Below are 12,273 nucleotides of genomic sequence, written 5' to 3' on the forward strand. Positions count from 1 at the left end.
TTCCACCCTCTCTGGGCCCGGGTTGGACTCCAGTTCCTGTGCAGAAAGCAGAGCCTCCACCACCACCACCCCCCCCCCCCCCCCCCCCCCCCCCCCCCCCCCCGCAGCCCATGAGCAGGTGCAGGATGCTGCCCCCCACTGACTGGGGAGGAGCAAACCGACTCCTCAAGCCACTGAACTGGGGGGTCAGAGGTAGAGGGGAGCCGGGGAGAGGCAGGGGAAGCCCGAGCCACCCCACTACTCACCCTGCCATCATGGGTCAGCAGGATGGAGTCACTCTTGATGTCGCGGTGGATGACTCCCTGCGCGTGGAGCACAGACAAGGCCTGCAGCACGGCCAGGCACACGGCGGCAATCTGCTCCTCATTCATCCTGCGCAGGGTGGGGGTCACAGGGTGGGGGTCAGCAACCGGGGCCCGCCGGGGAGGGGAGGGGGGAGAGGCCCCGAGGGGGATGCAGCCCTCCTGCCTCCCGAGACACAGCCCCACCCCCAGGGGTCTGAGGGGACTCCATCCTGTCCTGGGAGAGGTCTGAGGGGACATGGGGGACGCTGCAGCCCCGGAGACCTGGGGAGGCAGCAGGCCGGGTGCCTGCCTGCCCAGGGGTACCTGGTGTGAGTGACGATGTCGGTGAGGGCACCGCCCTCCAGGAACTCCATCACCACCCAGAGCTCGTCCCCGACCAGGTAGCTGTTGTACATCTCCACCACGTTCTCGTGCTGGTAGTCCCGCATGATCACCACCTGGGCACCGGGCCGCGTCAGCGCCGCCAGCCCCTGCCTCGAACCCAGCCACCAGCCGGCCACCAGGCCTCCTGTCTCCCCTCCTTCCCCGGGCTTGGGCTCAGCCTCTGCGCAGGCCCAGTCCCGCTTGTCCCTGCCACTCACTGGGGGTTTTCCTGGACTGCCCTCCCCTGTGCCCTAGCCAGGAGACCCTGATGCCCGCATTGAAGGGTGCGCTCCCCCACACCCCGTTTTCTGATCCTGCTCCCTGACCAGTCCTGAGCTCGCCTCTGAGTGGCCCTGCTGACCAGGCTGGTGTGGGGAGAGGGTGGCAGGCAGGGAACGTGTAAGCACGGGGTTGAGACGGCAGGACAAGCAGGTACCAGTTATGGGCAGAATCAAAGGCTGGGGGCATGGACTTCAGGGGTGAGGAGGCCTGGCAGGGCAGCCTGGGGGCGGTGGGAACATGACACTCGCAGGGGTTCCCTTGGAGCGCTGACAGCACAGCTGGAGCCCTGTAGTATTGGGGGGGGGGGCAGGGGATGGGTTATGGGGACAGCTGAGGGACCAGGAGGCAAGAGGCAGAGTGTAGACCACCTCCAGGCCTGACAAGCGGAGACTCCCGTGTCAGAGTCCAGGGGCTGCTTCCAACAGATTCCTCCGGGGCAGGAGCCAGGAGTCTGCCCCTGTAACAAGCTCCCCGGCAGACGCTCCCAAGGACCAAAGCCAGAGACTGGACAGAACCAAGGACCCTGATGGAAGCTCGACCTCAGAGGCCAGGCCTTTATCCTGAAGACACGGAGGGGCGGGGCAGGGGAACTGCCAGGGTCAGTAAAAGGGGGAGCGGCATGGCAGGCCTGCATGTCCAAGAAAGCCCTTTAGCTGCTGTGTGGGGTTACCCTGGGGGTGCCCATGAGCAACCCAGGGCAGAGCCGAGCAGGAGAGGATGGGGCTGCAGGGAGGCTAATGTGCTCTGAGACAGGGAGCCAGGGGAGGGGCAGGGCCGAGGGAGAGATTCTGGGGGTCAGTTTGGGACTCAGTAGTCACAGAGGGGCTCTGGGGAGGCCAAGAGTGTGACAGAGATGCAGCGGTGGGTACTGGGGGTGATGGCCCGGGCAGGTGTGAACAGTAAGGAGAGAAGGAAGCTCAAACCCAAGCCCTGGGAACCCCCAGTGCTGAACGGTCTTCTCACACCCTCCCCCTGATAGGGCCTGGACCAGAGAGGGCCTGGACCAGCACGGGCCTCAAAACCAGCTGGGGGAGGACACGAGGAGGGTGAGACGGGGGCGGGAGGGGGCCCGGGGCCCACCTCGTTGAAGAGCAGCTCACGCCTCTGCTGCTTGCGCAGGTCCATCTTCTTGACCGCCACCAGCCGGCCCGAGCTGCGCACCGTGGCAATGCACACGATGCCCGTGGAGCCCTCGCCGATCTTGATGAAGTTGTCCAGGTAGGAGCGAGGGTCGCCGGGGTCCACCACCAGCTGCAAGGCGGCCCGGAACTGCTCGTGCGACACTCGCTGGGGTTCCCGCTGTGGTGAGCGGGGCCCGGGGGGCCCAGGGGCCGGGGGGCCGGCAGGGGCAGCGATGGGGCGGGCCTGAGGGGCCAGCTGGGGCTCAGAGGCATGGGGGCCCAGCACTCCCGGGCTGGGGGGACCGCGGGCTCGGGTGGGAGGCCGGGAGGAGGAAGACTGGGGGACCACCAGGCCCCCTGCCGAAGGCCCGTTGGGGGCCAGGTTGTGAGGCTCCCCCTGCAACAGAAGAGAGAGGTGGCTGTCAGTGAGGGGTGGGAGGGCCAGCTCTGCTCCCTGCGTGGGACAGACACACGGTGGTCAGGATGGAGATGGACGGTGGGCTGGGCACAGGCTGGAGTTGGTGGGGAGGGAACAGGGGGAGTCTTGGAAAAAGGGGCAGTGGAAGGTCCTGGGGCAGGGGGGTTGGTTACCTGGGCACCCCGGGCCGGGTGGTCCGTATCGGCCCTCGGGTACGTGTTAAAGGGCCGACCAGCTGCCACTCTGGCCCCACCGGCCAGACCGGCAGGTTGAGGGGTGCCGACATCAGGCCCAGAGAGGGGGCGTTTGTCCCGGGAGGACTCCTGGGGTCCCCCTGAGCCCTCCCTGGAAGACTTGGGCCTCTTCTCTGGCCCCACCCGCCGCCTGTCGCCACTGCTGCCACCCGCCTCGCTGCGACCGGCGGCCCGGCCTTGGCTGCCCGCCTTCTCTGGGGCCCCTCTGGCCGTGCTGGCCGGCTCTGCGGGCATCCCGTTCTCCTGGCGGGCACGGGCAGGTGGCGGTGGGCTGTCTCTCCGCAGGGAGTTGGAGCGCGTCACCGACATGTTCTCAAACTCGTCGAGCAGCAGCGTGAGGGCCCCATCCTTGGCGCCTTTGCTGCCACGCACGATGGTCTGGGGTCCGGGGCAATGGCGGGATGGGGGCCGGGCAAGGAAGAGGAGGACACAGGACGTGTATCCGACACACAAGGACAGGACAACACAACACACACAGAGACAAGACAGAGACGGAATGAAGAAATGCCATGGGGTGATGATGGGGCTGGGCAGGTGGGGGCAGCACCAGGGAGGCCCCTGCAGCCCCTCCCACACCACCAGGATGTCCATCTCGCAGGAAGGAAGCCAAAGGATTAACCTCCCACGGGTCAGGCTGTCGCCCCTGGGCTGGCCACCCCCCCACCCCCGCCCCAGGAAGCATCCCATTTTTTCTTCTATTCTCCAGGCTGGGGGCCGGTCTCTGCCCGGTGGGCAGGAGAGGAAGGAGTGCAGAGCCCACGCCACCCCATAATCAGCCCTGGAGAGCTGCAAATTACACGATGCTAGGGCCAGGGCATGGCTTGGACTTCCTCCTCTGCAGCCTGCCGGGCTGTTAACCCCAAACCCATGCTCTGTTTCCCTGGAAGCCGAGGTGGAGTCCGGGAGAGTCGGAAAGGACCGCAGTGCAGGAGTGCCCTGGGAGCAGTGGTGGCGAATGCGAATTCCCACGGGGCCCGGTGGATGTACCGTGTGTCCCTAATTGACCCCAGCTCCAGCTGCTGAGTCTACCACCCTGATCCAGGTCATGGCCACCTCTTCCCTTGAGTACTGAGTCAAAGCTCCAGGGTCCCCCCGCCCCCCTGGACTCAACTCCAGGCACACAGGGCTCCTCACTGCTCCTCAAACATACCAGGCACTCCTCGCCCACCTCAGGACCTTTGCACTGGCTGTTCGCTCTTCCTAGGACACCTTCCCCCAAGTATGCCCATAGCTCCTTCCCCGTCCTCCTCTTTCAGGCCTTTGCCCAAACTCAGTTTCTCAGGGGGAAGCTTTGGTTGACCACCTGGACTCTAAAAGGGCAGCCCCTAACACTCCCTATCCCCCTCCCTTTCTTCTCTTTCTCTGGAGCACCTGAAACCAGCTGCCGTGAAGCGCGCGTACACTGACCATCGCCTGCACACAACCCCCCCCACCATGTGATGTTCGTGAGGGCAGCTGTTGTATTTGCCTGTTTTTCTGCTCTTGCTACATCTTAGCACCTAGAACAGTGGTATGTATGCAGAGAGTGCTCAAGAAACACTGGCTGAACCAGTGAGGGAGGGAGGAGGGCTGGGAGGGGGCTGCGGGGAGCAGAATATGCACCCCTATCCCTCTGCTGTCCCTCACTGGCCTGCAGGGACGTGGGCCCAGGGCTGCCAGACATCCTCAAGCCAGAACTGCCCCCTGTACTGTCCACAAAACACTGATGCCACAAAACGCACCTCCAACCCCGCCAACCTTCCTGGGCCTGGCCGCGGGCGTGGAGGCCCAGCCTTGCCCGGGCACCAGGTAACGCAAGGTAGACACCTGGTCAGACCCTAGTGCTGGAATAAGAGGCCGAGAAGTCCCTGGGGGCCGGGGGCGGGTCTGGGAGGACCCAGCCAAGGGGAGATTCCCAGTCTAGGGCAGCGAACAAATACCCAGAGGGGTCCCCATACAGCGCTAGCCCACGCGCACCCTCGTGTGAATCAAGACAAGGTGCCTCCTCCTCCTGGCGGACACAGGCCCAAGCAGGGCTCACCGCCGGTGGTATGGGCAGGGGTCAGATTTTAGGGTCCCCTAGGGAGGCCAGAACCAGCACGGAGCAGCCAGGAGGCCAGCCGGGGGATGGAACGGAGTAGGGCTGGGGGGGGGGGCCTGCAGGCCCAGAAGAGCCAGTGCCCCGTCCGTGGTGGCCGCCACCCCCTCAGCCCCTGCGATTAGTCAGCAGAAGCCAGAAATACAGATTTGGATGTGAAGTCTCTGCTGTTTTAAGCCGCGGCAAAGAGTTCAAAGTACTCAGAAGGCCGGCATGAGCTACCCGCCCCCGCAGCCCCGGCCCTGGCACCACCAGGGCGTCCTCTGGCTGGGCACCGGGAGAGGGGGGCTCAGCCGCAGGCCGGTCCCCAGGCGCGGGGCCTGCACGCCGGCACACCCGTCTCCACCCCAGACCAACCCTGGCCGCGTGCCCTCAGCCCTTCCTGGTTCCCACTGCCCTCGGGGTGAAGTCCGCTCGGGGCTGGCTTCCACGCCCTGCCGTGGGCACGCAGATGGGAACGGGCTCAAGGCCCGTGGGCTGTGGAAACAGACCCTGGTTCAAATTGCCACTCCACCCTTTTGCTCAAGATGGCAGGAGCCCCCCACCCCCCCAAAAAAAACACCTCCAGGGCTTTGCACAGACTGCTTCCTCCACTTTAAGCCCCGCCTCCTCTCCATCTGCCCAGGGACAGACGCCTCCTCAGCCCTCAGGGCTCAGCTCAGGTGTCCCCTCCCCCCAAAGCTCACCCAGACTCCCTGGCAGCAGCTCCCCTGGGCCGCCCAGCCAGACCCCCCCCTCCCCGACCCTGGGGGCCTGGCCCTTGCCCGAGGACAAGTTCCTGGTACTGGGGACGGGCACAGAGCCCAGGGAGAGGAGGCTCAAGACAAGGAGGCTGGTGGGGGGGTCTGCCATAGGGGTCAAGGTGGGGGTTGTGAGGCAAGGGGAGGGGTCAGAGGGTGGAGGGATCGAGGTTAGCACTGGGGGGTGAAGATCAGGGTAGAGGGTTGGGGTATGTGTGTCTGGCAGGCAGCAAGGAGGGGTCGGTCCCAGGGTCAAGCATGGGGTTGAGGGCGCAGGGGCACCCTGTGGGCTCGGTGTGGGGCAGGAGAGGCAGCGGTGGGTCATACCTTGGGGGCCCCGGGCTGGATGGAGGTGATGCAGGCGGGGTCCACCAGGGGCTTGGGCCGCCGAGCCGACTCCTCGATCAGGCTCTGCCACTGGCGGGGCAGCCCCGTGAACTTCTGCTCGTGCTGGTCGAAGCCCGTGTGCACGCGGTGCTCGAAGTTGGATGGCGCTGAGATCTCTACTCGCTTCTTCTTCTTCCCAAACATGGTGCCGAGGCTCTCAGCACCACAAGGGCGCAGACTAGGGCTCCTATCAGCAGGCCTGCGGGAGGGGGCCGCTCACCAGAACCCAGCAGTTTCTCTCTGCTCCTCTGACCCTGCCCTAGCCCTGCCCCTCCTCGTCTCCTCCTTGGTCTCCCATCCCCCACCTGCAGCCCAAGGGACCCTGTGAACCATCTAAGTGGGGCCGAGTCCTCCCTGCAGCCCACCCCACACGACCTTCCCCTGTCACCTCTTTGCTTTCACGTCCCCTTCACTCACACTGGTTTTCAAACCTCAGGGCCTTTGCACTGGCTGTTCCCGTCTCGTGGAACACTCTTCCCCAGTATCCACACATGGCCCCCTCCTCCTTCCCCTCCTGTAGGTCTTAAGAGTTGTTGGGGACTCTTTTCCTGACCACCCTCAGTGAAAGAGGTGCCCCGCTAGCCTTCCATCACAAAGCTTCACAGCATGTTTAACTTCTGGAAGTTCTGTTGTTCGTTTCTTGTGTTTACCAGTTTGATGTCTACAGCCCCCAGCCCTAGAATATCAGCACCGCATGCCAGGTCTCATCTGCCCCATGTGCCCGTGTCGTACCCCATACCATGCTCAGTGACTAAGTCTTTTGGTGACTTGTTCGACAACTGCTTACACAGTCCCCTGTCCTATGCCCGGCCTCTGGGAGCCTCATGGCAACACTCCCAGTTGTTTTTTTTTTTTAATGTATATTTTTTTATTGGAGTTTGATTTGCCACCATATAGTATAACACCCAGTGCTCATCCCGTCAAGTGCCCCCCTGAACACTCCCACTTTATAGATGAAGAGACTGAGGCTCAGAGAAGGGAGCTCCTCACCGGGAGCACACAGTGGGAAAGTCCCACCGCGCAGCTACTAGCAGACAAGACGATCCCCGTCTTTAGGGGTCTGTGGTCTCTAGGTGGATACTTCGGAAAGTACCAGGCACCGTATAAATGCTCAATGGGAGCCAGTTGTAAAAGCGAAGGGGCCGCAGGGGCAATGGTGTCCCACAGGGAGCGCAGGGTGGTGACGGGAAGGGGTGTCAAACGGCCAGGGCCCAAATCTCGCTCTGCCGCTTACTCTGTGTGACCGTGGGCAAGTGACTTAACCTCTCTGTGCTGCTGCCGTGAGGATTAACAGGGTTGGCAGGAGCAGAGCAGGGCACAGAGTGGGGGCCCTGTCCATGTTTGTGGCTCTGATCATCAGGAGCACTCCTAGCAGTGTCCGAGGGAGGAGGGGCCCCAGGTCCCGCTCCCCTGTCCCACACAGGAACCCTGGGGTCCCACAGACCTGGTGTGATGCTGGCTGGGCTAGAAGTGCCCTCGGGCAGGTGATGTCTCCTCTCGGGGCCTCGGGTTACTCATCTGTAAAATGGGAAGAACATATTCACACATGCATTCATTGGTCACTGCTCTGTGCCCAGCCCTGTAAGCTTGCTGCTAGGGACACAGTGGTGACCAAGATCGCCTCCAACAGCCCAGGGTGGTCAGGGCTGGGGTCAGGAGAGGCTTCCCCGAAGAGAGGCTGTGCGAGCTAAGACCCAGAGGATGAGGGGAAATGCACTGGGCTGGGATCTTTGAGGGTTCAGGCTGGTTCCCCGGAGCCTGGCACGGTGCCCAACACAGGGTCGGCCCCAAGCTCAGTGAGTCCCGTGACCTACTGAGAGCTCTCTCAAGCGTGTCGGGGATGCTGCCTTCCTCCCTCCCTATTCCTTTCCTGTGGGAGCAGCTCAGTGAGGTTACAACAGCCAGCCACCCCTCGCCCAGAGGTAGGACCATCAGTGGGGAGCCATCTAGGAGAACCGGTTTGGCAGCAGGAGCTCAGTGGGAGGGGGTGGGGATCCAGCAGACAACCTGTCTCAACTGGTTGGGGCTTCATGGGCAGCAGGTGGCCAGAGCCAGGTCCAGCCAGGGCTGCCCTCGCAGGTCTGGTCCCCCCTGTTGCTCTGGGGCCCCTGGCTGCTGGTATGTGGGGTGTGACAGCCCTGGCCAGGATGCAGGCTCCTTTGCCTCTGCCCCCAACCAAGCCAGGAGCCCCTTCAGCGTCTTCCCCGGGGCCAGCTCCCTGCATGCAGCCCATCCCTCCTGCCTAGACTCCACTCCCTGGCCCCCACCCACCCTGTCTGGCTCCCTGGCCTCTCTGCCCTCAGCTGTCCACCTCTCCAGGACTGGTCCTCGCCTTGTCTCCACAGCCAGGCTTTCCCCATCCTCCTCACTGTCGCCCCAGACAGAGCTTTGCCTCCACCTCCTCGCTGTGTTCCCAGATGCGCCCCCACCTGGCCCCAGGCCCAGCTCACCCCTCATCTGGGCCTCTCACTCAGCCTACCCTTCCTCCCCCAGCAGCCCACAGCCCCAGGCACCACTCACTCCGGGGAGTCGGATTAGCCACGTGACCCCTCACTAAGCTCCAGGGAGGGAGGGGCGGACCCCAAGGTGGGAGGAGCTCGGCACCAAACGGTGTGGGCAGGCGCAGCCTGGACCCTCACCCACACACCCCAAGGCGCCTCTGCACGCAGCAGCCAGCCCCCTGTTTATCCTGTCCTCCAGGCCTGTGACCCTGCAGGGGAAGGGGGCCAGGGACACACCTCCGGATATCTGCCCGGGGCCACCCCTTCCCTCTGGGCACCGCATGGAGAGAGGCACAAACAGAGGAACTGACCATGTTTATAATGATCCGGCTCCAGCTCCAACCTGGGGCAGCTCCCAGCTCTCCTGGCTCCCTCACCAAGCCACCCCCCCTCGGGCCAAGGCCCCCAGCTCCTGATCTGATGGGGGCCACAGAGGGGAAGGCGGGGGAGCTGCAACACAAAGCTCGGTGCCTGTGCCAGGAGCCAGAGGCGGGCGAAGAGGGGCTGCTGGGGTTCCCCTGCAGGCTCGGAACCTGGGAGTCTGGCTGCTGGGCCTGTGCCACCTCACCTTCTGCCCTTGGGAGCCAACCCACCCACCCTGGGAGCTCACTGTGCAGCCGGGGCCTGCAGCTCGGCCACCCTGTGCCTCAGTTTCCCCTGTTAAAGAGGGTAACGCCAGTACCTGCTTCCTGGAGTCCTTAGAGGAGTCCCAGTTAGAACGCCAGGCACCCACGCAGTAAGGCAGCGCCCAGGAAACGAGGTGACCATTCTTACGGCGGGAGCCGACACTCGCTGAGCCCCCACTGTGTGCCGGCCCCTCTTCTAAGCGCCCCACGCATGTGACCCACGAGGAAGCAGCCACGACGAGCCCCGCGTTACAGCCAAGGGAAAACGAGGCACAGCTTGGCACAGAGTGGACCTGAGGCGCCGGCCTGGGAACCCAGAGCCTATGCCAGGCCGGTTCTCAGAAATAAAGGCAGCGGTGCCCTCAGAGGGCCGGGCGTGCCAGGCTCTGCTGGCCACCCTCTGCCCCTGATCCCTCTTCCCCTGCACAACTGACCAGCCCCAATTCACAGATGGGGAGCCTGATGCCCGGAGACAGGAAGCCCCTCGTCCAGGGCATCCAGCATTCAAACCGGGCAGGTGGGCACCAGAGCCCAGGCTCTTACCTGCCTGGCCTGCCCCGAGGGCCACGGGGACGCCACTGCTTCTGTCACAGTCACCATCATCTTCACCTCTGGGTGCCTTCCTTCCTCCCTCCCAAGCCCCCCTGTCCATGCCCATATCCTGCCCTTCCTTGTTTTTTAAATTTATTTATTTATTTAATTTAAGAGAGAGCAAGACCAGCCCCCCAAGGGCAGTGGGAGGCAGCACGTGCCCCCAACCCCATGGCCCTCTATCTCCCTTTACCCTGGGCCTTCAAGAGGACAATCTGCAGGGGTACAGGTGGCCACACACCAGTCCCCGCCACCAAAATGTGCCTTTCCGAGGCTCAGCCAGGGCACTGACATCGCTACTGCCACCGAGAGGGACCCTGCAACTCTGCGCAGATGCACTCAGCTCATGGACTCCCTATGACCTGGGGAGGGGGTGGGGTGGAGGTGGGGGTGGGGGCAGCTATTCTCATTTCCTTCTCGCAGATGTGAAAACACCTTTTCACAAAGGTGAAATCTCTTGCACAGGTTACCAAGCAGAGCTGGGCCTAGAAGACAGTTGGATCCGCTACAGAGCTGACCTCCCGAAGCCTGCTGGGCCCCGAGACGCGTCCCTGTGATCTGCCTGTCACCTCTGCCCCCTTGCTCGTTCTGCCCCAGCCACATGGGCCTCCTTGCTGCTCTTCAAACCCCAGACATGTCCCCACCTCAGGGCCTTTGCACTGGAGGCCATCCCAGCTGCCAGAAGCTCATTCTCACTGATGTGCACATGGCTCCCTCCCACATTCCCTCTACCTGCCTCGGTGTTCAGAGAGCTGTGCTCCTGTCCTGTCCCCTCTACGCCTTTTCCTTTGCACCTGGCTGGCATCCGTCTTGCTCCCCACTATACCTCAGTGTCCGCAACACGGCCCAGCCCACCCGAGGCACTCAAGGAACCTCTGGTGAATGCACGGACTCATCTGTACCTGCTACGCTACATCCCTGCTCAGACACCGACTCTGCCCAGGTGGTCCTTAGGAAACCCTGGGAGAGGGTGAAGCAGCCCCTCAGACAGAGGGAACAGGGGGGAGACCGGCCAGGCCACAGATGCCTCTGAAGTCCAGCATCTGATCCCAAGAGCACAGGCACATTTTGCCTCTAACTCTGAAACATTCACTGCAATTTAAAAAACTCTTTAAACTTATTTGACATGCGGGACAGGCAGTTTCCAACATGTCCTAGTCAAAGCTTCAGGTTTTCTAGTCACCCCTGCATTCGCTTGTTCTACCCTCTGAGCTTTCCTGGGAAGTAAATGATACCCACCCACCCACCCACCCACCAAGGAAATCAGCTCTGGTAGAAAAGCAAGATCCACTTGTGTGAGTATGACAAAGCCACCGGGGCGGGGGGAGGGGGGGGGGTGGTGTGCATGCGTGTGTAAAACTCCTTGCTTCCCCCCAGGCTCTGAATCAAGCTGCTCCCCTGCAGTCTGGGGAGCCGCCGACCTAGTGGGAACCCAGGGGCCCAGGGAAACAGCAGGGGATGTTCCAGGATCACAGTCTCCAAAATGAAACCCTAAATCAGGAAGGGGACCATGAAGGAAGGCTCACTGACCCCAGCCTGCACTCAGGGCTGCCACCACTGGTTCCCACTCACCCTCCTGCCAAGACTCACCCTACTAGCTCTGGGAAACCCCTTCCCACCTCAGTTTACCCTGTTGTCCCTGGCTGTGTTCTGACAATGGAGGGGGAGTCTGGCCTACTTTCCCGGCCCCCACAGAATCCTCCCTTAACCCCCCACACCTGCCCACCTCCACACCTTTGCTCAGCTCTTGCGTGCCCATCTGTATAACCCTCCGCCTCCCCAGTCCAATCTCTATCTCACCCCCCACCCTCCCACTGCCGAGCCTAGTCTCTCCAAGGAATCATCAGAGACCTTGACCCCAGATGCCACCACAAGCTTTGGGTCTGATATGTGCCCGAGCCCCGTCCTTGGCCAACAGCTACTCTACCCCCAAAGAACCCCATCACACTCACACTCCCGGCCACCGTCAATGGCTACTGAGGTCTGATCTCTGCCAGGCAGGGGCTGGGGCTCACAGCGGCAGTCAGAAGCGCCAAAGCATCCCTGCCCTTGCAGACAGAGCTCGCTTCTAGGGGAAAGGAGACAGTCGATAAATGAGCTAAGTCAGAAAAGTCTATAGTAAGTCAGATGGTAAATGCTGAGGACATACACAAAGCAAGGAGGGAGAGGGCTGAGGGACAGGGGAGGTTGGAATTCTCAATGAGGTGGTAGGGGAGGGCCTGGCTGGGAAGGTGACCCTTGAGCAGGGACCCCGGGGGGCGTGGGGGGAGGGAGCCACGTGGATGCAGGGAGGAAGAGTCCGGGCAAATGTCCCCAGCTGAGAACGTGCTTGATGGTCAGAGATGGAGCTGGTGCGGGGCAGGAGGTGGTCGGGGCAGATCGTGCTGGGACCTGCGGGCCACGTGGACAACTCTGTCCTTTCCCCGGGTGAGGTGGAGCCACACCTGAGCAAGGGAAGGGACGTGGCCTGACTCAGGCGTCCACAGGCTCCCTGTGGCCATGTGGAACCCAGGGAGGTGGAGGACGTGACAAGCCAGCGGAAGACGGGGGTGGGCAGGGCCACGTGGGGGCTCTGGAGGGAGAAGTGGGCGGGCTCTGGGCATGATGC

General features: G+C 62.9%; 1 protein-coding gene across 3 annotated transcripts in view; it reads right to left on the reverse strand.

Moving 5' to 3' along the window:
* Positions 1-12,273, reverse strand: part of PAK4 (p21 (RAC1) activated kinase 4) — a 42,691-nt gene that overhangs the window by 3,231 nt on the left and 27,187 nt on the right. For 2 of the 3 annotated variants that reach the window (XM_041742709.1, XM_041742710.1), the window contains exons 2-7: positions 7,392-7,465; positions 5,888-6,146; positions 2,663-3,121; positions 2,031-2,468; positions 609-742; positions 246-372 (exon numbers count right to left, since the gene is read on the reverse strand). In XM_041742709.1, the coding sequence (XP_041598643.1) occupies positions 246-372; positions 609-742; positions 2,031-2,468; positions 2,663-3,121; positions 5,888-6,091 (1,362 nt within the window). In that variant the 5' untranslated portion in view covers positions 6,092-6,146; positions 7,392-7,465. Of the gene's footprint in view, positions 1-245; positions 373-608; positions 743-2,030; positions 2,469-2,662; positions 3,122-5,887; positions 6,147-7,391; positions 7,466-9,130; positions 9,558-12,273 lie in introns of those variants that run through there. The other variant, XM_041742711.1, reaches the window with a different exon arrangement.

The sequence above is a fragment of the Vulpes lagopus genome, chromosome 2 (genome assembly GCF_018345385.1).
Source record: "Vulpes lagopus strain Blue_001 chromosome 2, ASM1834538v1, whole genome shotgun sequence".
Lineage (NCBI taxonomy): Eukaryota > Metazoa > Chordata > Mammalia > Carnivora > Canidae > Vulpes > Vulpes lagopus.